This window comes from Neofelis nebulosa, chromosome 2, assembly GCF_028018385.1.
Source record: "Neofelis nebulosa isolate mNeoNeb1 chromosome 2, mNeoNeb1.pri, whole genome shotgun sequence".
In the NCBI taxonomy this organism is placed as follows: Eukaryota; Metazoa; Chordata; class Mammalia; order Carnivora; family Felidae; genus Neofelis; species Neofelis nebulosa.
In genome coordinates this window covers 2693535-2719037 of record NC_080783.1, presented here as the reverse complement: position 1 = coordinate 2719037, position 25503 = coordinate 2693535, and the positions used below count along the sequence as shown (strand labels likewise).

The 25503-nt window shown below is 50.6% G+C and overlaps 1 protein-coding gene across 3 annotated transcripts; it reads left to right on the top strand.

Moving 5' to 3' along the window:
• Nucleotides 1-496: 496 nt before the first annotated feature.
• ASB1 (ankyrin repeat and SOCS box containing 1) lies at nucleotides 497-17341 on the top strand. Of its 3 annotated transcripts, none has more exons than XM_058699403.1 (5): nucleotides 497-664; nucleotides 4561-4702; nucleotides 7160-7462; nucleotides 15322-15707; nucleotides 16973-17341. In XM_058699403.1, the coding sequence occupies exons 1-5, from the start codon at nucleotides 616-618 to the stop codon at nucleotides 17098-17100; spliced, it is 1008 nt and encodes a 335-aa protein (XP_058555386.1). In that variant the 5' UTR covers nucleotides 497-615; the 3' UTR covers nucleotides 17101-17341. The 3 variants fall into 3 exon arrangements, with proteins under 3 accessions (XP_058555386.1, XP_058555394.1, XP_058555402.1); XM_058699411.1 differs by having other exon boundaries at nucleotides 515-664; nucleotides 4556-4702; nucleotides 7077-7462; XM_058699419.1 differs by lacking the exon at nucleotides 497-664 and adding an exon at nucleotides 852-1580 and having other exon boundaries at nucleotides 4556-4702; nucleotides 7077-7462.
• The last annotated feature ends 8162 nt before the right edge of the window (nucleotides 17342-25503 follow it).

The following is a 25503-nucleotide window of genomic DNA, read 5'->3' as shown; positions in this document are numbered from 1 at the left end:
GCCAACGGAACCGGCCGCGGGGAACCGAGCTGGAAGTCCGGCGCCTTCGCATCCACGCTCTCCCGGGGCTGCTCCGGAGCGGGCCGCTGCTGCCCACGCAGGCCTTCTTTAACCCGCACTCCCGGGAGCGCGCCGTCAGCCCCGCACAAACCCGATTCCCACCAGCCTCCCGACCCGCCCGTGGTCTCGCAGACACCCGCGCGCGCAAGGCCACGCCCCCTACCGGGGGCGGGGATGGGGCCGCCCAACCAGCGCTCGCGGGAGAGCGCTAGGCTCCGCCCCCAGGTGAGGTTGTTTTTCCAGACCGCTCCACTTTCGTGCAGAAACCGCCGCACCGCCGGGCCCAACGGCGCGCACCCCCGACAGGCCGCGCCCCCGGACAGCCAGCGCCCCGCTGCCGGCGCTCGTTGGGCCTCGCGTCGGGACGGGAGGCGTCGGGACCGGAGGCCGGAGCCCCACTCGGAAGCCCGCGAGGGAGGTGCGCGCTCGCCGGAAGCCGCGCCCCCGACGCGGCCCACCTGCCCGCGGCGCCGGAAGTGGCTGTGGCCGCTCTGCTTCCGGTCGGCGGGGCGCTCTCGGGCCGGGGCCGCTGACCGGGGGAAGTCGGGAGCGCCCATGGCGGAGGGCGGCGGCCCCCACGGGCGGGCCGGGCCGGGGCCCGCAGGTAACGTGCGCGCCGCCGCCGGGCCGCGGGGGCGGTGGGGCAGCGGAGGGCAGGGTCCGGCGTCCCCGCGGGGGGGACGCGGCGGCCGCGCCCGGGCCGTGCTTCCTCGTCCCCCGCCGGCCGGGCCCACGCAGCCGCGCCCTGCCGCCGGGGGCGGGTCAGCGCGGCTCTCCGTGCGGGGCGGCCCGGCCGCTGCGTGTGCCCGCTCCTCGGCCTCGCGTGGACGTCCTCGCGCCGGAGTTACTGTCCTGTGGAACTTGCTTTTCTAACTGCCGGCTCCTGAGCCGGTGGGGATGTGATAGGACCCCAACTGTAACAGTAGGACATGGGTCATCTCCCAGCTCCGAACGCACGGGTCAGGAAAGCCCCCAGAGGCCAGCCCCTCCGGAGGGCAGGTGTCTTTTTCTCCGCCCCGCCACCCACGGCTTGCCTGGGGAGGTGCATCACACGCACAGGCAAGGGACAGCGATAACACCGTGCCCAGCGAGCTCTTCGTGACACAGCATGTCCAGGGGCCCACCGGCAGAGGAGGCAGCTAGGAAGGCTCACGGCGACCTCCCACAATAGCCCTCAGACTTAGGGTTTCCACCTTGAGACCCTCCTCCTAAGCACAGGAGAGGAGAGGCTCGTCCTAACCTGTGGCGGGATTTCCTCCGTGTCAGTTGTCTGGGTTCGCGCTGCCTACCGAGTGCTTCTGTGTGCTCTGCACTTTACGGGTTCGTCTCCCAAGAGTTTCTTACACCTGGAGACTGGCTCAAGTGGGCCTTTTCATCCCTCCATTCTTCCACCAGACGTTTATTGAGGAACTCATGCAGGCCAGATCCTTGCCTGGGCGGGGGACAGCCCAGCGAACCAGGGCAGGTCAGACAAAGCGCCTTCCATCCTGAGATTCGGCTGATACTGACTTTGACCTCAGGTATCAGGACTTTGGTGCCTGGGCTGTCATTTCAGCCTGAGGGAGAGGAACGGGCTGAGAGGAGGCCTGAGGGCCCCTTCCCAGTAGGGACGGGAGCCGTGTGGAAGAAAGGCTGCTCTGCCCCTGTATACAGGGCTCTTTTGTATCTGTGCAGTGCTGTTTTGTTATTTAGAGTGTTGCAGGCCCGGGAGTGGAGGGGCTGCGGACATTTCCAGTGAAGGTCTAAGTGCTCTGCGGAGTAATTGCGTTGACAGTGGAGAAGCTGATCAGAAAAGCACAAACTTGAAGTTATCCTGGGATCTGGAGCTGGGGAAGAGGAGGCTGCACTGAGCTGGGCCAGGGAGCGGGTTGAAAAGCGGCCAGCGAGGGGAGGCCCCGAGAAGAACCTAGCAAAAGTCCATGGCCCCCCACTTAACCTGTCAGGCTTTGTTCTATGTTTTCTGCATTTTACCCCCTCCTGCTTTGAACTCTTTCACTCTGTGGGGTGAGACTGTGGGTAACTGCAGTGGAGGAGAGTTTGGGGTGGCCCTAAGGGTTCCTTGGGGCCTGCCTGTTGATCTGCCACAGGTGTTGTGGGATCAGCTTGAGGGACCCATGTGTTTGTGAACCCTTGCTGCCCTGCCCATCTGCCAGTGATCCGTTGAGTCCTGAAGGGCAAGGAAACATTCGTCACCCCCACTGTGCCAGGGCCAAGCCTTGTATACAGTAGGTATTCAGAAGAGATACGGGTTGAATATAAAAACCGACTTCATCGTTGGAAGGAGTGCACCTGCGGAGGGGTGTCCTTCTGTGCCTGGTCGCATGCTGGAACAGGGTGGCAAGGCAGGAACTTGATTGCAGGGAGCCGAGTTCGTGCGCTTTCCTTACGCCCCTCCCTGTCTGTGATGTTGTATGCAGAACTCTTGATTATCTGGAGATTATTTCTGAGCTCTAGTGTCAGGTGAAAAACTCGAGAATTTGCAAGTAGGTATCTGATTTTATAAATTTGTTGACTACTTATAGTCCGTTCAGGCTATAACAGAATACCATATACTACTGGGTGGCTTAAAAGCAATAGAGATTTATTTTCCTTAGCTCTGATGGTTGGGAAGTCCAAGACCAAGGCCCCAGCGGATTCTTTGGGGGAGGCCTGCTTCTTGGTTCATAGACAGCAGCAGTGCCTTGTCCTCACGTGGTGGGGGGTGAGCGGGAGCTCTCTGGGGTCTCTCTTAATAATGGCATTAACCTCATTCATGAAGGTTCTGCTCTCATGAGCCAGTCACCTACAAAGTCACTACCTCTTCAAACCATCATCTTGGGGGTTAAGATTCCAACATATTTTTGGGGGAGACACAAGCATTCAGTCTATAGCAACTACTCTTTCTATCCCTTACAGATTTCGACACCCATTTATCTTTATATTAAGGTCTTTCCTGAGCAGTGGATTCTGGTTATGTTTTTATTCTGATGACAAATAATCAGTTCTGTTAACTAACTGGTAAGGTAGATTTCGTGTCATATGTGCTGAAAAAAAATGATTCCCATTCCTATTTCCAGATAAACTTTTATGATATTTGTGTTGCATATAAGAACCCCGAAGATGGGGCACCTGGGTGGCTCAGCCGGTTAAGCATCTGACTCTTGTTTCCGCTCAGGTCATGATGTCACGGGTTTGTGAGCCTGCTTGGGATTCTCTACCCCTCTCCCGCTGGCATGCTCTCTTTCTCAAAATAAGTAAATAAACATTAAAAGAATAAATACCCCCTCCCAAGAGATTTGTTAAACCTCTTAATTTATGTGGTACCACTTAAAAGTTTCCTAGCATCGGGGCGCCTGGGTGGCTCGGTCGGTTAAGCATCCGACTTCGGCTCAGGTCATGATCTCACGGTCTGTGAGTTCGAGCCCCGCGTCCGGCTCTGTGCTGACCGCTCAGAGCCTGGAGCCTGTTTTGGATTCTGTGTCTCCCTCCCTCTCTCTGACCCTCTCCCGTTCATGCTCTGTCTCTCTCTGTCTCAAAAATAAATAAACGTTAAAAAAAATATTAAAAAAAAAAATAAAAGTTTCCTAGCATCGACTCTTAACCCGGGTGCATGGTATGTGCTCACCGCTTCTAGTCTTTGTTATTTTCCAGGTTTATAGTCTATTATGCGAGGCTGGCCTTCTATTTATATGCACATATTTTTAAATTTTCCTTCTTACCGAGGTGTAACTTATATTTAGTGAAGTGCCCCCATCTTAGGTTACCGGCTGATGAGTTACTCACGTAGACTCCTCTGAGGTCATTACCCAGGTCAGCTTGTTACAAACAGCCGCATTTGTTTGGCTGTTGAATTTTGCCAAGGGCAAGTGTCTTTCTGTAATACGGAAGGTGATCGTATGTTTTTTTCCAATATTAAGACACTCCTACATTCCTGGGATAGGTAGAGTGATATTATGGTGGATTTAAAAAAAAATTTTTTTTTTAATGTTTATTTCTGAGACAGAGAGAGACAGAGCATGAGTGGGGGAGGGGCAGAGAGAGAGGGACACAGAATCCCAAGCAGGCTCCAGGCTCTGAGCTGTCAGCACAGAGCCCGACGTGGGGGTCGAACTCACAGACCGCGAGATCATGACCTGAGCTGAAGTCGGAAGCTCAACCGACTGAGCCATCCAGGCGCCCCTATGGTGGATTTTTTGATACGTATTTTAAATTGAACCTTGCTAATATTTTATGTAGGATCTTCTGTATCCTTCAGTACGGTTGACTCCTTACCTCCCACCCCACCAGCGTTTTTAAAATTCTTGCCCTTGCCAGGTTTGGTGTCGGGAATGTGCTTCTTTCATTACGGGAAACTTTCTGTATTTCTCTGTTTTTCTGGAGCACGGGAATGAATGATTTGTTGTTGAGCATTTGAGGGGTCCCGTAGCCAGAGGACAAAGAGCTCGCTGCAGATGGCGCCCCCTCCTGGCTGGTGTTGGCAGGGTTTCCCCTGGCTGACAGGAGCCCCTCTCTTCAGTGCAGGTCCTAATCTGAAGGAGTGGCTGAGGGAGCAGTTTTGTGACCATCCGTTGGAGCACTGTGAGGACACAAGGCTCCATGATGCAGCCTACGTGGGGGACCTCCAGACCCTCAGGAGCCTGTTGCAAGAGGACAGCTACCGGAGGTGAGCGTCACTGTCCTGGGGCTGGCCCGGTACTTGGGCCCCGTGGGTCTGCGCGGAGCTGAAGTGCATGATCCATGGGGGTCCATGTGACTCCCTGGTCTGCAGGTGAAGGCCCTGGTGCTTTCCAGGCCAGGTGGAGAAAGGAGACCGGGGAAGCATGGTCAGACTTGTAGGGAGACCTGAGTTCAAGTCTCGCTCTGTCATTGACCTTTCTGTTTCCTGGAAACTTCTGGCCCTCTCTGGTGTCAGTTTTCTTGATGGTAATCCTGATGGCAGCACTGTTACTCTCGTCGACAGTGGTCCTGTCCCCTTCCAAGTCTCTTGCGGCTCTTTTTTTTTTTTTTTTTTTTTTAATTTATTTTTTTTTTTTATTTATTTTTGGGACAGAGAGAGACAGAGCATGAACGGGGAGGGGCAGAGAGAGAGGGAGACACAGAATCGGAAACAGGCTCCAGGCTCCGAGCCATCAGCCCAGAGCCTGACGCGGGGCTCGAACTCACGGACCGCGAGATCGTGACCTGGCTGAAGTCGGACGCTTAACCGACTGCGCCACCCAGGCGCCCCTCTTTTTTTTTTTAAATAGTTTTTATTTTTCTTAATTTTCTTAAAGTAGGCTTCACGCCCAGCACGGAGCCCAAGGCGGGGCTTGAACTCACGACCCTGAGATCAAGACCTGAGCTGAGATCAGGAATTAGATGCTTAACCAGCTGAGCCACCCAGGCACCCCCAAGTCTTTCGTGGCCTTTTACCCTAAGCTGTATACATAAGTTCCCCTTTGTTATTTTCATTTGGTTACCCCTTGGTGGGCGCGGACTTCCTGATGTACCCCATTTATAAATCACCCCTGATGTGCTCTCCTCTAGCTTCTCTGGTCCCCAGTTGTCTGCCTCCTGGGCCTGGGGCTCTGTCTCAGGTCAGCTGTCTCACCCTCCTGGGATCTGCTCTGTGCTCACCTTCTTATTCCCTCTGTCCATAGAGCTCTGCGTGTTGCCCGTCAGGTCCTCCAACCCCGTCAGGCTCTTCCTTCGTAGCAGCGGGAGCGTTGATGTTACCTTTTTCCCACTGGGGACACCTGGGAGAGCGTAGAGTCTTCCTTGCCTCCGGGGGTTCTCTGTTTTGTGTGTCCAGGACTGGAGTCCCAGCTAGATTTGAAACTGACCTGCCACCGGAAACTCCTCATGCTCTGTGTTTCTGTCTCCCCTTCAGGGAAGTTGATAGAAGAAAAGCCTGCGTATGAGTGGTGAAATTAATGCCACATTTTATGAATAGCTCCCAAGAGAAGGATTTCTAACAATACAAGAGTAGGTTTCTTTTTCTACTTCTAATGTCTTAGCATTATTGTTCAGAATAGATAGCAGTATTAAAAAAAAAAAGCTGTAAATATCTAGGAAGGCTTATCATACAAAGACATCAGATGGATTCCACATGAATATTTAATATGAATGACTCAAGCCCAAAGAAACGCTTGAATTTGCAGAGGTAACAATAAAAACAACAGAATGAGACGGAGTTCAGCTGGGTCTTAGACTTTTCATACTGCTCTTCCAAGTACTTTTTTTTCTTTTTTTATATTGGGGTTTAGTAAATCTGTCTCGACGATATTTTCCTGTTGCTGTGTACTTCTCTGATGAGGAGTCCTTGGAGCGTTCCTCGGTCTCCTTGGCTTGTGGAAGCCAGTGCACCGAAGGAGGAGCCCCTGGCCCACTACGTATTTCCGCGTCACTGCTTCAGTGATCCGGATCACCAGGCTCTGGTCACAGCTGCCTCGGGAGCGTGAAGCGAACCGCGTCTTGATTGAGGACGTGGTGGGTCAGTGGACTGCATGGCCGTGGCACTCCTTGACAGGGAACCGTGGCCTGATTTTCCCTTTTGATGAGAGCTGAGTCTGGCCAGTTTCCCTCTGCTGATGTTGGCCAGGAGGGTAGCCCCGTGTGGCCTTAGTGATTCCTGCAGGCTGTGACTTGTGCTGTGTCACAGGTCGAGGGACCACAGTGGTCGCCTGGCTCCAGTGACGATGCCGAGGCCCGACCTCAGGCCTTCACAGCTGGTAGCGGGTGAAAAGGGGCCTCGGGACCCTGACCCAGATTCCCGGTGAGTGTCCTGCTCTCCACCCTGCACTGACGCCCTGGGCAGACCCGTCTACCCTTTGTGGAGCAGAGAGCTCTGGACCGAGAACCAGGAAATCTGAGATCTCAGCCCTAGTGCCCATCTGTCTGCCTGTGCCTCAGTTTCCTCTGCCGTGGAACGGGCCCTTCGGATCTCCTCTGCCACGTGCACGGATCCAGCATTTCATAAAACAACGCACGTGGGGCATTCTTAAAGCACAGGAGTGTCCGTCTGAAGAGGTTGCCCTCCTGCTGTCTGTTTCATGTAGGTACCAGTAAGAGAGGAAGCCGAGCGGCTCGTCAGTTTTCCAGGCTGCCCCTCACAGCCTGGCTCCCCTATGTTCTTTCTTAGCCGCATCAACGAGAAGTCTGTGTGGTGCTGCGGCTGGCTGCCCTGCACACCGCTGAGGATCGCGGCCACTGCCGGCCACGGCAACTGTGTGGACTTCCTTATCCGGAAAGGGGCCGAGGTGGACCTCGTGGATGTAAAGGGACAGACCGCCCTGTACGTGGCTGTGGTGAACGGGCACCTGGAGAGCGCCCAGATCCTCCTGGAAGCCGGCGCCGACCCCAACGGAAGCCGGCACCACCGTAGCACCCCAGTCTACCACGCCTCGCGGGTGGGCAGGGCTGACATTCTGAAGGCCCTCATCAGGTCAGTACTGCGGAGGCCCGGCCACCCTTGTCCCGCACGGGTCCCTGCGGGGGGAGGGGGGGGTGGGTGGTGGCCCCATGGCTGCTAGTTCCTGTGGCCGTGTTCTCATTCCTTGTTGTCTGTATTTGCCCCTCTCTGTCTCACGTTAGGCTTGTTAAAAGATTTGTCTACTGTAGGTCTTTCTAAACAGCTCCTTCTTAGCTCTATCAGTTATCTTATTTTTGTGCTTACTGGTTAATTTGTTTTAATTTTTTCCCATTTGCCTTACTTTATTTTTCCCCAAACTTTTGCAGTCGAATGATTATTTTTTTTCTTCTTGAAGTGTAAACTTGCAAGATTATTAATTTGTCTTTGCCTATAGCTTCGGTCATATCTGCTAAGCTTTTTCCTCATTTTGAAATTGGTATTTTTGAAGTCGCTCTCCTCTTTGTTCTTATGGCCATGGAGGAGAAGGGTTGAATACAAATTTTTATGAACCAATTGTATAGTATTGTGCACAGGTAATGTAGAGTGTGTAATTTGCATTTGGGGGATTCTTTTGAGTTTATTATTTTTTTAATGTCGAACTACATTGTTGTGGTTGCTCGAACAAAGTACATGACCGTGGCTGTTCTATTTGCGTAGTACAGTATGGTAGCCTCAATTGTATCTCATGGCCCCTCTTTTTTTCTTTTTTCTTTTTTCTTTTTTTCTCTTTCTCTTTCTCTCTCTCTCTCTCTTTTTTTACATTTTTAGCCATTGGATCTGCCACAAGTTTAGAGAAGTCTGTTGGTCTTTAATCACTGTTGTGATTTGTCAGTGTCCCCTTTTATTTCTAGTATTTTTTGCTTCCTATGTTTTGATGCTAATTGAGCCCCTAGAAGTTCTTGCCTGTGGGTTGTATGCACATTATCGAAACCAAAGGGAACTATAGGTTTCACTGAAGGCTCATTTACATAGCATTCTGCCATTTAGTTTTACTCTGGGTTTAAGTGGTTCTTTGGGTGCTCACCTTTCTTCTTTGCATGTATGGGATTCTTTGTTTTTTTAATAGAGTTAACATTATTGCCATAGTTGATGTTAGGTCTGTGTCTGTCTTTTCATTTTTTAGCTGTTCCTTAGTTTGTATCATGTTCCATGATCTGTATTTTCTTTGCTTTCTCTGTATTTTATTTTACTTCAAATTTTTTAATTTTATTTTTGAGAGGGAGAACGATGGAGAAAGTGAGCAGGGGAGGGGCAGAGAGAGAGGGAGAGAGGGAGACACAGAATCTGAACAGGTTCTAGGCTCTGAGCTGTCAGCACAGACCCCGACGTGGGGCTGGAACTCATGAACCTTGAGATCGTGACCTGAGCCGAAGTCAGACACTTAACCGACTGAGCCACCCAGGCGCCCCGCTTTCTGTTACTTTACATGGTTTATGGTCTTATTTACTTACTTACTTTTACTTACTTGCTTAATTAACTTACTTATTTTTGGTCTTATTTTAATTGTGCTAATAGTTACCTTTTTAAAAATCTGAACAAGATTACGTTTTCATATTTTGCCTCCAGTGACTTCTTTCTACCGGGGTGCCTTTTTCCGTGCCTTGCTCTGGAGGCATTTTGTTCTGCGGTTGGACAGAGTGTAGTTGAGGTAGCCAGTTTGCAGTGTGGAAAGGATTATAAGGGTCCCATTGTGCCAGGCCCCAGTGGGGGTGGTTCTGAGGAGCAGGAGGTCTGCTGTCCCCCATGCCCAGTGCAGAATGTGGGTTTTGAATCAGGTACTGACAATATATTTACTCCATCAGAAAAAAATTTTTTTAAGTGACCACAGAATTGGCTTTTGGAGAGACAAATGAGGGTAATATGGTTGTTTGGCTAGAAGGTGATAAAGCTGTGATGCTTTTTGCCTTCTTTTTAAGGATTTTTAGCTTGATGATCTAAGCCACCTCAGTCCCCTGTCTTTGCATCTTGGAGAATGTCAGTCATTAATTTGGAAGTATTCGTGAGTAGGATTGGTCGGTGAAATTTCATCTTGGTTCCAGAAATCCTTGAAGGCATCTCAGTTAGTTCATGATGCATACCTGCTTTGGGTTAGCTGAGGCTCGTCCTTCAGAAGTCCACACACAGATGTGCTGTTTGAGAAAGTGTTACTGTTAGTAGACCTCTCCTTCCCTCACTGGAGCCCAGGACGTTACTTTTACACTGAGGTACCAAGAGCATATACTAAAAAGTTTTCTCTGAATTACCAGGCAATTGACTTATTGACTTGGAAAATAGGAACGGGGTGGTTCAGTTACTGAACAAGTAATACAATCTACATACAGTGTCAGCTCCTGCCTTGAGTCATCGTCCCTTATATGCAGGGCCCTTTGCTGTCACGTTGTAATTTGCTGTTTCTCTGCAAGTAAATTCCATTTTGTTGCTTTTAAATTCCCTTGATATATGTTGCTGATGTTTTTTTGTTTTTTTTTTTTTTAAAAAGGTAAGGAGTGGTGTTTCTGTATGTGCAAAAGTTATACTGATTCACTGAGTTGTCCCGGTGGAGCCTTGCCAGAATATTAAAAGCAGGAGGGGAATTTTGGAAAATATTCAGGATTAAAATGAACTGGATCTTATCCAGTATGTTTTTATGAGGGGCTGTCTCTCCCGTAGCTCAGCTAATACCAGATTGTCCTATTGCCCAAAATTACAAACAGTTTGGAACACCTATCCCTAAGAAAAGGAGGGAAAAAAAATCACTGTGTAAAATCGAGCTCTCTTTTTCTTAATTGATTGAGTGTGTGAAACGAAACACCAGTCTCTGCTTGGTTTGGTATGTGTTTTAGGATGTTTCCGTGGTCTAAGAGGATAGGCGATGTCTGCGTTTGTGGTGTCTGACGATGCTACGTGGCATCCGTGGGGCAGCGGATGGTCTTGTGAGCACATCGGCCTGTGTGCCCCTCCTTCCTCTTCCTTAGGCCTGTGCTGCCTGAGAGCAGAAGTGTCGGTTTCAGGGAGGAGTCCCTTCGGACACTCAGAACAGTGCTTAAGAGACGGGTGATAGAACACAACTGCTGGCCAACCGTGGAGAACGATGCTGTTTCCCGTGCCCTAGACCCCTGCTCGTTGGCCCGTCGTCACTGCTTTCCACGATTCCCTATTTTCAGTGACACGTGCTGATAGAGCCCATGTGGCATTGCAGGGCTGGGTGGGGGAAGCTCAGGGAGGCAGGTGCTGACTCAGCTGGGAGCCGGGGAGGGCGTGCTGGGCGGGAATCTCACAGGGGTGAGGCTGGGCTCTTCTCATCACACCCTATCAGGTTGTACCCGATTGCACTTGTCCCGTTACCGCTGGAGTTCGCTTGGATCTTTTGATTAAGGTGGTGTCTGTCATGTTTCTCCACTGTAAAGCTATTCTTTTTCTCCTCTGTAATTATTTAATTAGTAAGTGTTTTGTGGAGGGGTACCATGAAACACGTGTTTATCCTATTTCTTATCAAATTTTTACTGTATTCATTTATTTGTCTTAGACCTGTGGTTTCCCAGTGAGTAATAATCCCTTACTTTATTATTTTGATGCTCAGATTGTCTTAAATTTGGCTACAGGGAGCCCTGTCAAACTGGAACCCAGCTTTGTCCTTATGACCTGTCCCCCAACATCCTTTGAACAATTCCTTACTTTCTCCTATAACAATATATTCTAAGCTCATCTAGTACTGTGCCTGTCTTAGCTCTGGGATTAGAGATTTCTCCAAGGAGTCCTGGCTTCTTTTTAGTGGAGAATGGTGTTTAGAAGCCAAGATCTGGTTACTGGGAGTGTTTATTGCTTATGGGCTGTTCTTTTCGGGCTCTTGGACTGGACAGAGCTAAGGTTACTTATACACGTTTCTTTTCTTTTCTTTTCTTTTCTATTTTATTTTATTTTTATTTTTTAATTTAATTTAATTTAATTTAATTTTATTTTTTATATTATATTTTATTTATTTTTTATTTTATTTTATTTTTTATATTTAATTTTTTAATTTTAATTTTATTTTTATTTTTAACATTTATTCATTTTTGAGAGACAGAGACTGAGCAGAGCAGAGGAGGGGTAGAGAGAGAGGGAGACACAGAATCCAAAGCAGGCTCTAGGCTCTGAGCTTTCAGCATAGAGCCCGATGCGGGGCTCACACTCACCGTGAGATCATGACCTGAGCTGAAGTCGGAAGCTTAACCGACTGAGCCACCCAGGTGCCCCATACATATACACATTTCTATCTGTATTTCTGTCTCTAAATACAGTGACAGTTGAGTTCACCCCAATACTTCTAATCCAATCTGGTACCACAGGGGTCATCTTACTTTTCTCCCTTTCCAGATTTATTATTGGCTTTTCCGACAGAAGCCTGGTTCCACTTATCCTTAACATATTTATTTATTTTGCCAGTCCCTCCATCTATAACTGATGTCTTAATGTTGCTGCCCCCTCCCACACATGCCTCCTCACCCCACGTGGGCTCTAACACCCTGTGCCAGTCTGTTTTTTAGTAGACCTCCTCTAAGCTTTGCCAGGACACTGATAACCTGAGCCAGGCCACCCTTTGTGCTTTAATCAGTGGCCTCTGCTTAAAGTGACCTGGGTTGATAGTTTGCACTTGGGCTGGGGGAGCTCCAAATCCTGACAGTAAGTTGTGTATTTGGACTTCCCTGAGCGCAGTGACCAGGGCAGGTCCCTTGTGGGGACCCTGAAGACTCTGCCTTTGTAGAATGGTTTAGAGATGGGCCCTGCTGAAGATTGAGGCTTCTAGGTCTGGCCGCCCACGCACCCGTCCCGTGAGAGATGCATTTCCTCACGCCTGGGCTGTCACCGGGCCTCAGAAGAGAAGAGCTCGCGGACAGCCATAGGGTTAGCTCAGGGACTGCCGTGAGCATGCCCATCTGGGAGCGGGGGGTGTTGCATGAAGCTGTCCTACTGGCAAGCTGTGCTTCCTGCCTTGGGTTCTTCTAGGTGAATCTGATGCTGGGAGTGGTCTGGATCGTCTGGTTGTTTTGCAGAGAGGAGCCACCCTGCAGGCAGGACGTGATGGCACCAGGTGGCTACACAGTTGGGTTAAAGTGGTTTCTTTTGCTTTTAATTTTTGGGGATTGCTTTCTATTTAATTTGTTTCACGACATAGATTTAGCTGGTTCCAAAGTCAAATCTATAAAACAAAGTATATTTAAAAAGTCTAGCAACTTCTATGCTGGTCTCCTTCGACTCCCCTGTAGATGACCATTTAAAAACTTTTATGGTTTATTCCCCCTTGTTAAGTTGTAAGCCTAGCGTGGATGTGTCTAGGAGTGTCATACACGTACATGTTGCAACCGCTTTCCCCCAGATAAACAGTAGCATACTACGCACTTTGTCCTGCCTTTCTCACTTGTGAAACGTATTCTGGAGGTCATTCCAGAGCAGTCTTTAGCGACAGTCCTCACGCCTTTTCATTGTGGTACAGCCCGGCTTTATGCGGGTGGAGCACAGTGTATTCAGCCGGTCTCCTGTTGAGGGACCTGTGCGTTGTTTCCTGCCTTCAGCCGTTGTGGATGATGTTTCAATGAATTGTGTGCATGCTTCTTTTCAGAATTGTGCAGATGTATCTTGGGAATAGACTCCAAGAGTGTGATGGATGGGTCAGAGGGTAAATGCATACGTAACTTTGCCAGCTGTTGCCAAATTTCCTGCTGTAGGGACGGTTCCATTTTGTATTGCTGCCAGAACTGAACGAGACTTCTTGCTTCTTTAGAGCCTGGTCAATAAAGTTTTGGGTTTATCCCCGTCTGATAGGTGAGAAGTGGTATCTCAGGGTAGTTTCTCTTGTTTTCTTTTTTTTTTTTTAATTTTTAAAGTTTCTTTTATTTATTTTGAGAGAGAGCGAGCACAAGCTGGGGAGGGGCAGAGAGAAGGAGAGACAGAATCTCAAGCAGGTTCCACACCATCAGCACGGAGTCCGACGTGGGGCTTGAACTCACAAACCGTGAGATCATGACCTGAGCCAAGATCAGGAGTCGGATACTTAACCGACTGTGCCACCCGGGCATCCCTAGTTTTTCTTTTTTTAAACTATAGTTGACATAATGTTGTATTGATTTCAGGCGTAAAGGTAGTTTTAATTTGCATTTGTGTTATGAGTGAGGCTGAGCATCCTTTTACATGGCTAAGCCTCTCTAGTTCATTTCCAATAGAGCAGTTGATCTTTTCCGTTTATTAGCTCTTTATATATTAAGGATATTAATCCTTTGCAACATTCCCCTAATTTTGTACATACTGCTTTACTTTGCTTATGCTGGTTTTTTTTTTTTCTATGTAAAAGTTTTTCTTTAATTTTCATGTTAAAAACCTTTGCTTTTACATCTTTCCTTATTTGATCTTCCAAATGACCTTTATAATCAACTTCTATAACTCCCGGGATGTTACTATTATTTGTTTATATTTATAATGAACTTACTTAGTTCTCGAATGGGATTTTCATTTATGTAATAAACTTAGGGAAAATTGACCTCTTAATGTAGACCCTTCCTCGCCAAGGCAACGGTGGTGGGTGTTTCCATTTCTGAGAGCTACTTGTGTGATGCCTTCAGTAGTATTTTATAACTTCCTTCATGTACATTTTAGACACGTACCGTTAGGTTTATGCTTAGATATCTCACTTTAATTTTGCTGTCATAAATGAGGTCTTTTCCGTTTTGCTTTTGAACTTGTTTTTGTTTGTATAGATGAAGGCTATTGGTTTTATAGCTTTATTAACGTACTTAATAAATTCTCTCCTTGCTTATTGTATTTTTATTAATTATTCAGGACTTTCCAGACATAATCATACCTTCTGAAAATAGGGAAGGTTTTTCCTTTTCTTCCTAATCTTAATTGGCTAATTGCTTTCTCTTGTCTGGTTGCACTAATACTTTTATTTAAAATGCCTGACTGGGGGCGCCTGGGTGGCGCAGTCGGTTAAGCGTCCGACTTCAGCCAGGTCACGATCTCGCGGTCCGTGAGTTCGAGCCCTGCGTCGGGCTCTGGGCCGATGGCTCGGAGCCTGGAGCCTGTTTCCGATTCTGTGTCTCCCTCTCTCTCTGCCCCTCCCCCGTTCACGCTCTGTCTCTCTCTGTCCCAAAAATAAATAAAAAACGTTGAAAAAAAAAAAATAAAATAAAATAAAATGCCTGACTGATGGTAGGCAGGACAGTGGGCTCCAGGAGGAGAGCCGCCCCTGTTTGCCCCCCATTAGGTGAGACTGCGACATCTGGGTCTTATCTGGAGAAGGAAATGTCTACCACTTCTTAATTTTATTGAGTATTTACGAACCTGCATTAGTGTTGAGTTTTGTCACATGCCTTCAAGTTTTTTTTCCCACCTGTAGAGATAATCGTGATTTCCCCCTTAGTTCTGTGAATATGATGGACTGTGTTAATGGAATTTCTAATACTGGAACTACCCTTGCATTCTTGGAATAATCCTCATGAGGTCATGGTACGTTGCTTTTTTAATATACTTTTGGATTCTCTTTGCTAACATTTTATTGAAGGTTGTTAAATTGATATTCACAATAGAAATCGGTTGGTAGTTTGTGGTGGGGCCTTTGTCGGGTTTTGGGATTGTTTGGCCAATTTCATCAGATGACTTTGGAGTTTTTCCTTTTTTTTCTTTGCTTTGAAGTAGCTGAAATAGCTGTGGGATTGTTGGCTCTTCAGAGGGTTTAGAGAGTTCCCTTGTAAATTTCTTGCGTGAGTGGATTCCAAGTTCTTAACCGCTGTCTTACCTTTGCTGGAAGTCACGAGACCCTTGTGATCTGCGGAGGCTCCTGTGCGGCCCCCCGGTGCTCACGGAGGTCGGGCTGTCTCCCGAGGGTACCGTGGGAAGCTGCCGACCTGGGTCTGACTGTCCCTGTGCCTCCCCTGCAGGTACGGGGCTGACGTTGATGTCAACCACCACCTGACTCCTGACATCCGGCCCCCTTTCTCTCGGCGCCTCACCTCCCTGGTGGTCTGCCCCTTGTACATCAGCGCGGCCTACCACAACCTCCAGTGCTTCAAGCTGCTTCTCCAGGCGGGGGCGAACCCCGACTTCAACTGCAATGGCCCCGTCAACACGCAGGGCTTCTACAGGGGCTCCCCCGGCTGCGTCATGGACGCCGTCCTGCGCCACGGCTGCGAGGCCGCCTTCGTGAGCCTGCTCGTGGAGTTTGGAGCCAACCTGAGCCTGGTGACGTGGGACTCCTTGGGCCCGGAGTCGAGAGGCAGAAGGAAGGTGGACCCCGAGGCACTGCAGGTCTTTAAAGAGGCCAGAAGTAAGTGGCCCGACTTCCGTTCTGACTCGCAGGCTGTTTGGGTCGGTTGAAGGAGTCGAGTGGCAGGGACGAAAAAAGCCTCCAACTGAGCACTTAGTCAGAATCTTCAGTTACGGCTAGGAATTTTCACGAGTGCTTCCAGACGGGTCTTTCCTTCTCAAAGTCCTAGACACCAGGAGTCGATAAAAAGACATCCGTGGAAGCGCGTCTTCTCAGAGTGCCTGAAATTATGTGCTCTTTGCCCCTTTGCTCTGCTCTGTGGCCCCCTAGTTCTCTCCCTGACACGCGGTTTTTAAATGTTGGCCTGACACAAACTGCCGGTCCTGCCTCCTCCAGGGGTCCTCACCCCCTTCTTCGCTTCCACACAAATATGTTGTTTTTATTGTGTGGTACCTCTGATTTTTGTTAGGATAAAGCCCATTGTGCGCTTGTTTCGGAAGAACGGTTTTGCTAACGAATTAACAAATCGATAGGTTGTTTGCAGTTGATCCGGGGCTTGGTCTTGTTGCCAGAGTCCGTCTCTGGGACTCAGAAATTGACCTTGTGCGCCTCTGCAGGCTGCTGCGTGCCCTCTGCGACCTGCCCGCGCCCGGCCTCATTCTCGCCTGGGTCTCCAGGGCATCTGGGTTGAATACCTTTGCCCCCACCCTTACCTCTCACAGAACTTTGGTTTGTTGTGTTTTTGTCATTGGGGTTTCCGAAGGCTGTCATTAGAACCCGCTCCTGCCGGGGCTTCCCCGGAAGAGCTGGTGGGTGGCCAGCGGGAGCCACCCCGGGGGAGTGGAGCCTCCTGCGTCCTGCCCGCTCCACAGGGCACAGCCGTGGCTGGGCTCTCCTGTCCCAGAGCAGCATTGCTGGCCCGCACGCCTCACATACTGCTTGGCCTGTCTGTCCTGGCCCCCCTTGGAGTTTCTGGACATGACCGAGCGCGGAGGCTGACTGAGCGCGTGTGGGTCACTTGCTGACACCTGGCGGGGCCTCGTGTAGTCGGCCCTTGTTTCTCCCTAGGAAACGAAACACGGTCAAGGAGGGGCCGTCACGGTGAGCAGGGGCCCCGGGGAACGAAGCTCTCGCCCCTTGGGCAGGCGGGGGAGGAGCAGGTGACAAAACCTTCCTCGCCAGGGACTGCCCTGTCCCCCGTGAAGCTGGGCGGTTGGCAGTGAGCGTCAGTGCGTTCTGTCAGTCGCAGCCAGCCTTCCGTCTTCAGGCTTAGGAGAGGAATTAACCTCCCTCCCTCTCTGTCCCTCTCTCCCATGGCGTTCCAGGTGTCCCCAGGACCTTGCTGCACCTGTGCCGGGTGGCTGTGAGAAGAGCTCTTGGCAAATACCGACTCCATCTGATTCCCTCGCTGCCTCTGCCGGACCCCATAAAAAAGTTTCTGCTCTACGAGTAGAGCTCAGATGCAGCGGTCGACTGCGCGAAGAGGAAGGTGACTGCGGTGAAAGCGGACCCCGGGTCCTGCCCCTGTGAACCAACCACCCCCTGTCCTCTGACCAAGTCCCATTTGGCTGTTGGTAAAGCAGAAACGGCCTTGTTCCCACGGCTTGTAACTCCATCTCGGGTGCTTGGGGCACCGGACAGTCCTTGGGTCATTGTCGGCTGGAAAGTTCATACAAAACCTAATTTCGCTCTTCCTCAGTATCTCTGTTTTGGATTCTCACAGTCGCATATTAACGAAATGGGCCGTGCCGCGTGTGCAAGGACGGGCTGAGGTCGGAGGCCTGCGGATAGCTAGCTCCGGCAGGGAGGACGGCTAGCACTTTCCAGAACTGTACTTCCGCTGATGTTTGTACTTCTCCATTCAGTTGTTTGATTCAAGCCTTCTAATGCCTAAAGGCAAGGAGAGTTTGGTGGAAAAGTAGAGCTCTGGAACGCAGTTCATGGACGTGCTGGGTTGTTTTCCCTGCCCCTGGGGTGGCCTGTGGCACCTGTCTACACACGGCCCTCCCTTGCCACTGGAGCATTGTCTTCTCGTGGTGGCGGTGTCCTCCGTTAATTGTCCTCACTGCACGAGGGTCCCCTGGCCTCACGGATCGGCTGTGTTGTCTCAGTGCTGCGTTTGCTCACCATCTAAAGAGGTACCTTCCGCAGCGCTGCCCCTGTCCTGATACTGACCGTGCCCGGCACTGCGCCACCGGGTCTCGCGGCTTCTCTTTGAGGAGCTTCCCGACGGGGATTGATCTTGGGAGGCGCACACCGAAGAAGTAGCCAGTAAACTGACTGCCTACACTCGGACCAAGGACCGCTCCAACAGCATTCACTGCCAGTTCCGACAAGGGAGTCCCCGTGGCGCTGCCTCCTAGTCCTTGCGCGCACCGGACCGGGGAGACTCGGTCGTCCTCCGGGTGGTTCCACAGTCTCAGTTGCTTGGTGTCCAGAGGACAAAACATGCGGCGTTTGGTTGATTGGTCTTCACCGTTGGGGACCGAACGTCTTGGTCATTGCTCCTAGAACCCGAGGACGGGGATAGCGGTGAGGTCAGAGGGCCTCCGCTGGCCTGCTGGGGTGCCGGGAGGTGACATGAGCCGGGTCACCATCCCCAAGGCTGCGGTTGTGGGCAGGGCTCACTCACACCTGGGCTGTGCGGCTCGGCTGTGTCCACAGGGGTGGGGCGGGCCGGGCCGCCGGCTGCCCTTGCAGAGCCCCTCCAGGAGATGCTGCTTCTGGAGAAACCACATGTGGCACTTTGAAGCCTCCGAGGACCGTTGTGTGGAATCATGGCGACTCTAACCTTTAGAAGGCTTTAGAAATGGGCAGATTGCCAATCTGCGTGTAGATATTCTGTAAGAAGAGATACCTTGTTTGTAACAGTTGCACTGATGAATGATACAGGTTTATTTAATGACTAACAGCGTTGTATGTCGTAGCCCAGCAGACAGGCGGTGTCGGTCATTGTCGTATGCGGTCGGGGAGAGAATTCTAAGCCCCGCCTTGTGTGCGGTGGACGGCTCCACCGGAAAGCCGTGCCGTGACCTGCGGGTGCCGGTGTCAGGTCTGAGGGCAGAGGAGTCGCTGGATGGTTCAGAGGGGAGACGCAGTCACTGGAGGCTTTATGCGGCTGAAGTGATCCTGTCACAAGCTCTGGCCGTGCGTGGTGTCAGTGTGGGATGGCTGTCTGAGCCTGAGATTGGGCTTGTGTGCCGCCACCAAAGACCTGGGACCCTGGATGGCTGGCGTGTGCCGAGCCGGGAGCTGCGGGTGCGGGTAGCTGGGGACCAGCGCCATTAGAGCCGCGGCCGAGTGCTGCCATGGTTTCCGCTGAGAAGGGTTGGGGGTGCTCCTTGTGCACTCGGGGTGGGAGCAGGCCCACGGGCTGTGCCAGGACCTCGGGGAGGTATGGCTCTGCCTGGGCACAGGGGAGCTTGAGCGCCCCGTGGGTGGACTGGATGCTGGCAGGGGCAGCGTGTCACTGGAGGTGTGAAAGCCGTGGCTGGTCACCTTGGTAGGCCTGAGAGAGGAGTCCGGAGTAGGTGGTAGTTCACCTCACTTCTCAGCTCTTCCGGCTCTGGGTCCCCTTGCGGCCCAGGTTCTCTGGGTGAGTTGCGTCCGGACTCGGGGCACGCACGGGGTCTGCCCCGCTGGGTGCTTTCTGCGGAGGCCTGTGAGGGGCAGGGCCTCTCCAGCCCTGCCCAGGGTAGGAGGGTAGCTGTGTTCTCGGACCTTCTGGAAAGCAGCCCCTGGGCATGCGGCCAGTGCAGAGGTCTCGCACCTGTAGGTGCAACCTTCAGGCTGCACGGAGCCAGGGGCCCAGCACAGAGTGTTGTCAGCGTCCATTGCCCGGTGGAGCAGGTGCAGGGCTGGTTTCTGGGGGGTGGAACCATTTTCCCAGGGTCTTTCTAAAAGGAATGGACTGAGTTGATCCTCCTAGTTGGGCCTCACCCAGACCTGGCCAGGGAGGTAGCATGAGTGGGGGGTGGGGGGTGGGGTGGGGTGGCGGGGGTGTCTCCCACTCTGCCCCTAGAATGTCGCTGTGCCGCGGGGCAGTCTGCAGGGGACTGGGGCCTCAGCATTTCCTCTGAGGAGGACAGGTCTGATCAGCCAGACTGCTGATTGTTTCGGAATCCTCGCAACTTTGAGGTTCAGCCTCTAGTTTGAAACTTCTGCTGCCAAACACAAATCTGAAAACAGGGATAGTTGCTTAAGGTCATTCTTACCTGTTTTGAGTGACACTGTACTAAAGCCTCCTTTCCTTTTGTTGGCAAGGATAGGATCCTGGAGAAGAGAGAGTAACTGTCAGAACACTTCATAAAATCACGTTTCTGTGGCATGGGGCACCCGAGTCCGGGGTAGCAAGGAAATGTGGTGGTGAGGCTGCTGCCTGGCTGGGCCCAGAGTCGTCCCCAGGGAGGGGCACAGCGAACCAATGGGAAGGAGCTGGTGTCCCGCCAGCCTGGTCCCAGGAGTGTCCTTACTGTCCCCACACAAGGGGCCTTGGCTGCTGTGGACAGATGGGCAGGGATTAGGGTGCGGGGCAGCGTCGATATCTGAGAATTCAGCTCTGGCATCCTGGGTGGGGATTTTGAGTACATTTCCCAAAGCCATCGATGTCACGCCCAGCCGTGCCTTTTCATGTTATTTATGTTATTTATGTATTTATTTATTTATGCCCTGCCTTGCTCACGGAAAGGGATTAAGGCAGCGATGCTTGGCTTTTGATGTTCTGTTTTGATCTTTGCTAAGGTTCCGTCAACACTCACCTGTCAGGTGATTTTGAAAAGAGAGGACAGTTAGCAGTTGCCTCATGTTGAGTGTGTTTCCGTTTTCAGGCTTAAGTGCCGTCCTATTTTCTTTTTTCCCTCTCCCACAAATTGGTTCTGTAAATACAGGTTGGGGCAGAAGGAGGAGAGGAACGTGCCGTGCCGCGAGCATAGGCCTGAGCAAAGGGAGATCGGCCTGAGAGAGACGCGCTTTGTGCCTTTCCGCTCCCTGCCGTGTGGCCCAGGCAGGTCCCAGGTGACGTGGAGGCTGTGCTCTCACACTGGCAGCCGGTCGACGGTGCCTCCCCACGGGACTTCGTGAGGACGCGTGGGAGAGCGTGTGACGGCACTTTGTGCGTGAGCGGTCCCTGTGACTGTAAACTGCTCTCTCTGTGACTGTTGTCCTTCTTCTCAGCGGATATGCGTTAGAGGTGATGATGGTGCTGAAGAGTCTGTGACCTTGGGGATCGGGCTTGTCCTTTGTGTCTCATGGGGCAGCGAAGGTCATGGGAGCCCACAGCGTAGGCCTTGGCACAGGGGGCTCTGGGCAGGTCACAAGGATAAGGACATGTGTTAAATAACGTACAAAGTCAAGTTTATTCGACCTAAAGGCTATTTTATTCTGAGATAATGACCTTCCTAATTTGGGTGATAAAATGTACTTTTATGTAATCAAGGAGATAATATAGGGCAATATTTTTATTTTTTAAAATGCTCTTGGTTATCATATAGTGGCTGCTCTTTGTCAAGCCCCAGAATTTCTTTCTAAGTTTGCCAGTCTCTTAGGTCTCAAAGTCAGGGAACCGCAGTCTAGCTATGGCGTGTGTTTACATGGTGATGAGAAGTTCCTCTCAGACTCTTCTAACAGCTTATACATTGTTGACGGGAGGGCATCACAGCATTTCTGCTGCCCGCTGATCTCACGATCACCACGTGCGGCGTTAGGAAGTGCATGCTTACGTCCTGGCAGTGACGGAAGCTCCCTGTGGTGATAGGCCTCTGGCCTTTTCCTGGGTCTGTGAGAAGCACCCCCGGGAAGTTTCGCGTGGCCTTCTCAGGCCTTCTCAGCGACGACTGCCCTTACCTCAGGCCCTGGGGGCCTGTGGCACCGCCGAATGTTGGTGACGACGCTAGTGGTGGGTCTTGTGCCTGCCGGGCACTCAGCGACCAGTCCTGAGGGGTCTGGATTCCCTTCCGGCTTGTGTCTGCTCGCTGGAAGTGCCTCATTTGGCCGTGTGACCTCTTTGTCTCTGGCTTACTCATTAATCCTCCCCTCCACCCCCAGCCTGACCCCCTTGGTGTGGAGTAGAGTAACTGATGTGCACTCATTAATGGTTTGTGGGATTGTGTCCACGGAGGGACGTGCGGATTTTGAAGTGGAGGGTAGTGACGTACACGACATATACTATAAGTTCTGGACAGACAATCAGATGGGGGAGTGAGGCAGGGAGGAGGGGTGACTTCTGTTGCCTTAACACGTAATTGCTCAGTGTCTGGAATACGTGGGGATCTTTTTTTTTTAAGTTGTTTTGCTTCCAGGTGTGCACAAATGCATTTGGAGTATGGTGGGTGTGCACACAGCTTTCCCGTACATATGACACCACAGCAGCGTCCCTGCTCGGCTCCGTTTGCACGGCTCCCGGTGCTTGTTGGGTGTTGGGCACAAGAGTGTGACAGGCAGGGGGCCAGTGTGCCCGGAGGCGTGCTGCAGGGTGTGTTCACCGTGGCCTGCTTCTCCCTTCCGCTTTGGTGATGAATGAGTGTCCCCCGCAGCAGCGGGGACCGTGACTGTGCCTGCCCTTGTGCCTGGTGACGAGTTTCTCTAAGTGTGATGAATGTCTTCGATACGTTGTTGTAACTTTAAGAAATGCTTTATTACCCTTTAATTCACCCTGCCCATGCCTTAATTTGGGGGACTGTTTATCTCAATGGGTAGAAATGGGTCTTGTGAAATCTTTGAATACACATTTCGGGAAAGTTTCTCTCTGGAAAGTTTCTAACAATATGGAAGGAGGGACTTTTGGGAGCTGCCCTGAAGGATCTTGCTGTGTTGTAGGGAGGCTCCCAGAGTGTGGCACAGGCTTATACTGCTGGATGGAACCTGTTTTACTTAGTGGGGTTTCCAGTTTGAAGAGACCGGGCCCCTAAAGTGTTTGAAACCCATGGCTTTCAAGTAAGGTGACATCCCTACAGTGCTCTGCAGGGGGGAGGTGCTGGAGAACTGTGGGAAAAACCATGGTCTCTGGGCCCATGTTATACGTGACTTATTTTGACAGCGGGAGGGATGAACCCAGGAATGGATGAACTAAATAAAGACATTTATTCATATCTCAGTGATGCTATAGCACGTTCTCTGTGTGTGTGATTTCAGATATTTTCTTCATTCTTCACCCTGATCCCCCTCACCCCCAGCCACCCACCCACACACACACACACACACACACACACACACACCCCTCCTGCTCTACTGAAAAGGTGGCTTGTCTCTGTCTCAAAACCAGCTCAATTTGTGTGGCACAGTTGCTAGTTTTCCTTCACTGTCCATTTTTTTATCTGTGATAATAGAACCCACAGTTTTAGCTGGACGCTTAAATTCCCAGAATAGTCTTCATTTTCCAGTCTCCTGTATGGTAGGTGTGGCTGTTTGCCAGAACTCCTTTCTGAAATTCTGTTAAAATGATAGGAAATTTCACTTTTTAAAAAAAAGTATAAATCCCTTAAGATGACTGAATGGCAACAAATTTTGGAACCTCAAGAAAATAGATGAATGGTAACTAATACAGACACATCTGAGAAAACGACCTTGTAAGAAGTGAGCGTATCTGAGAATCTGACTTTACTGCCAAGCTCCCAAAGGCTCTGGAGTCGGCAGTTCCAGGGACCTTAGAAGTGGCCGTGAAAGAGGGTGAGAGTGTGAGGACTGGCAGAGAGCCAGGTCACGGGATCGCCAGGACTCCCCACTACACACGGTGGGATGCTTGTGCCTGCCCCAGCCCAGTGGGCCCTGAAGGGAGGTGTGCCACATTCAGCCTTCAGTGTGTAAGGTCTGCAGCTGGGTAAAAGGGCTCCTATCCTGTAGGCAGCAGCAGAGCAGAAAGAGACTTCTTGGGGAATCTCACCAGCCTGATGGTGTAGAACCGGACTAAAATGGAGTCACTTATGTCAGGGACAAAATGTACCCCATCAGCACAGGCGCGTAAAGGAAACTTAACCTTACAGGAATTGAAAGCTCTTGTTAGAAGTCAGCAGAGGACACCAGCCAGCCCCCAAACACCGGGTCTGTTCACTCTCTCTCTGGACTTCTCCCCTCCCCCCCCCCCCCCCCCACTCCCCGACTCCACTACCCTGATCCAAATAAGAAAGAAGACCACTAGGTAACCAATCAGCTGAAAAAGCAAAACAACTTTTGTAAGTGTCCTTTAGTCTGTGAGCAACTTGGAACTGATTGCTTTTGGAGCCTTGAGTTACCTGGTTTGCAGGCCGAAAGCCCTGCAATAAATTCGTCTTTCTGTTTGTTTTTTTAAATGTTTATTTATTTTTGAGAGAGAGTGCAAGTGGGGGAAGGGCAGAGAGGGGGGAACAGAGGATCTGAAGCAGGCTCTGCACTGACAGCAGAGAGCCTGATGCGGGGCTTGAACCCTTGAACCGTGAGATCGTGACCTGAGCCGAAATCAAACATTTAACCGACTGAGCCACCCAGGTGCCCCTCGTCTTTATGTTTTAATTCATATGCAGGTATGTTTTTGACAAAGACCTAACATACCAGTACTGAATGTGAGCCAAGAAATGGTCACATGTCTTGCAGTGGATTCCAACAGATCAAGAGCATTCTGAGAACAAAGGCCAAATTTTCCAGATTACAAGAGCCAATGTAGTGTTAACACAATGGAAGACTCTTGCCAGGACATCACTGAAATGTCCATACCGGAGAGAAAAGATGCTACAGCTTTTGGAGAGAATCAACAGGACACGTACAAAGTATCAGTTATCAAAATAACTGCATGGTCCTCAGTTGCCACATGGGACCGTAGAGGAATGTGGACCTTGACTTTCATAATTCTGGAGGGAATATTTTGAGCTAGCTTAAAAGTCAAGCTAAAGATTTAGTTTCTTTAAAAATTTATGTCTCACATACACCGCAGAAACCACTAGTTAATGTACTACTCCTCCAAAATGAAGTAAACCAAGAAAGGAGAAACCACGGTATACAGGAAACGGACCCAACGCCAAGGCGCAAGGTGGAAGCTGGCACAGTGAAAGCTTCCAGGATGGCGGCTGTACGTCAGAAGAGAAGGCATCCAGTCTCGATTAGATGTGAGCGAGCCCCAGAGATGTCTTAGTTATTAAGACTGCTTCTCGTCTCTGAACGTACTTGTACAGGAGTTGGGACTCAGTTACTGACAAGTTCCTAGGAAACCAAGGGACATACTCCAAGGAAAAGAAAAGGGTGGGTGGGAAAGAAAAAGTTACCCCGGTAATACTAGCTGACTCAGCAGGGGTTAGTATTGACATGGTCCTAATAGGATCAACACTGAGTTTGAACCATACAGCCATAAAGCTCTGAAGAGGGTCAGAGGGTGGGGAAGTGTGTGTGAGTGAAAGCTGTACATACGATCCTCATTTTCTGTGGGGAGAGGTGGAGGGGTGAAGCCTAAAAGAAAGGCTGATAGTATGAGGTAAGAAAGTAACAGCCAAATGAACCCAGAGAGAGAAGGGGGGAAAGTAAGAAAGAGCAGAAATTCATTAAAAAACAAAAACGAGAGGGCAGCAACCAAGCCAAAATATGCTGCTTTCTAAGTAAAATATACACACCTTCGGAAAGGCTAGTCAAGACAAAAAGGCATACAAATCCCTATTAAAAAGGGCAGTGTTACAGGTAATGTTGCTATCCATTAATACGGATATCATCAACGACTTTGTGATAAGAAATGTGAAAATTTGGAGAACATGGACAAATTTCTGGAAAAATAGAACTTTCTACGGAGGTGCTCGGACAATAACCACAGCCTCCACCGCTCTGCAGGAAGTGTCATTGGAGCACCTGCCCCATAAGTCTTGGCGCGTCTGCTTTAAGAGGACGCGAAGCCCCGCCCCGTGTG

Bases quoted from the DNA above. Each gene is read 5' to 3' on its own strand.
- ASB1 (XM_058699403.1), top strand. From the start codon at position 616: ATGGCGGAGGGCGGCGGCCCCCACGGGCGGGCCGGGCCGGGGCCCGCA. The intron at 4,703-7,159 runs GTGAGCGTCACT...GTTCTTTCTTAG, and splicing joins CAAGAGGACAGCTACCGGAG to CCGCATCAACGAGAAGTCTG. The intron at 7,463-15,321 runs GTCAGTACTGCG...CCTCCCCTGCAG, and splicing joins ATTCTGAAGGCCCTCATCAG to GTACGGGGCTGACGTTGATG.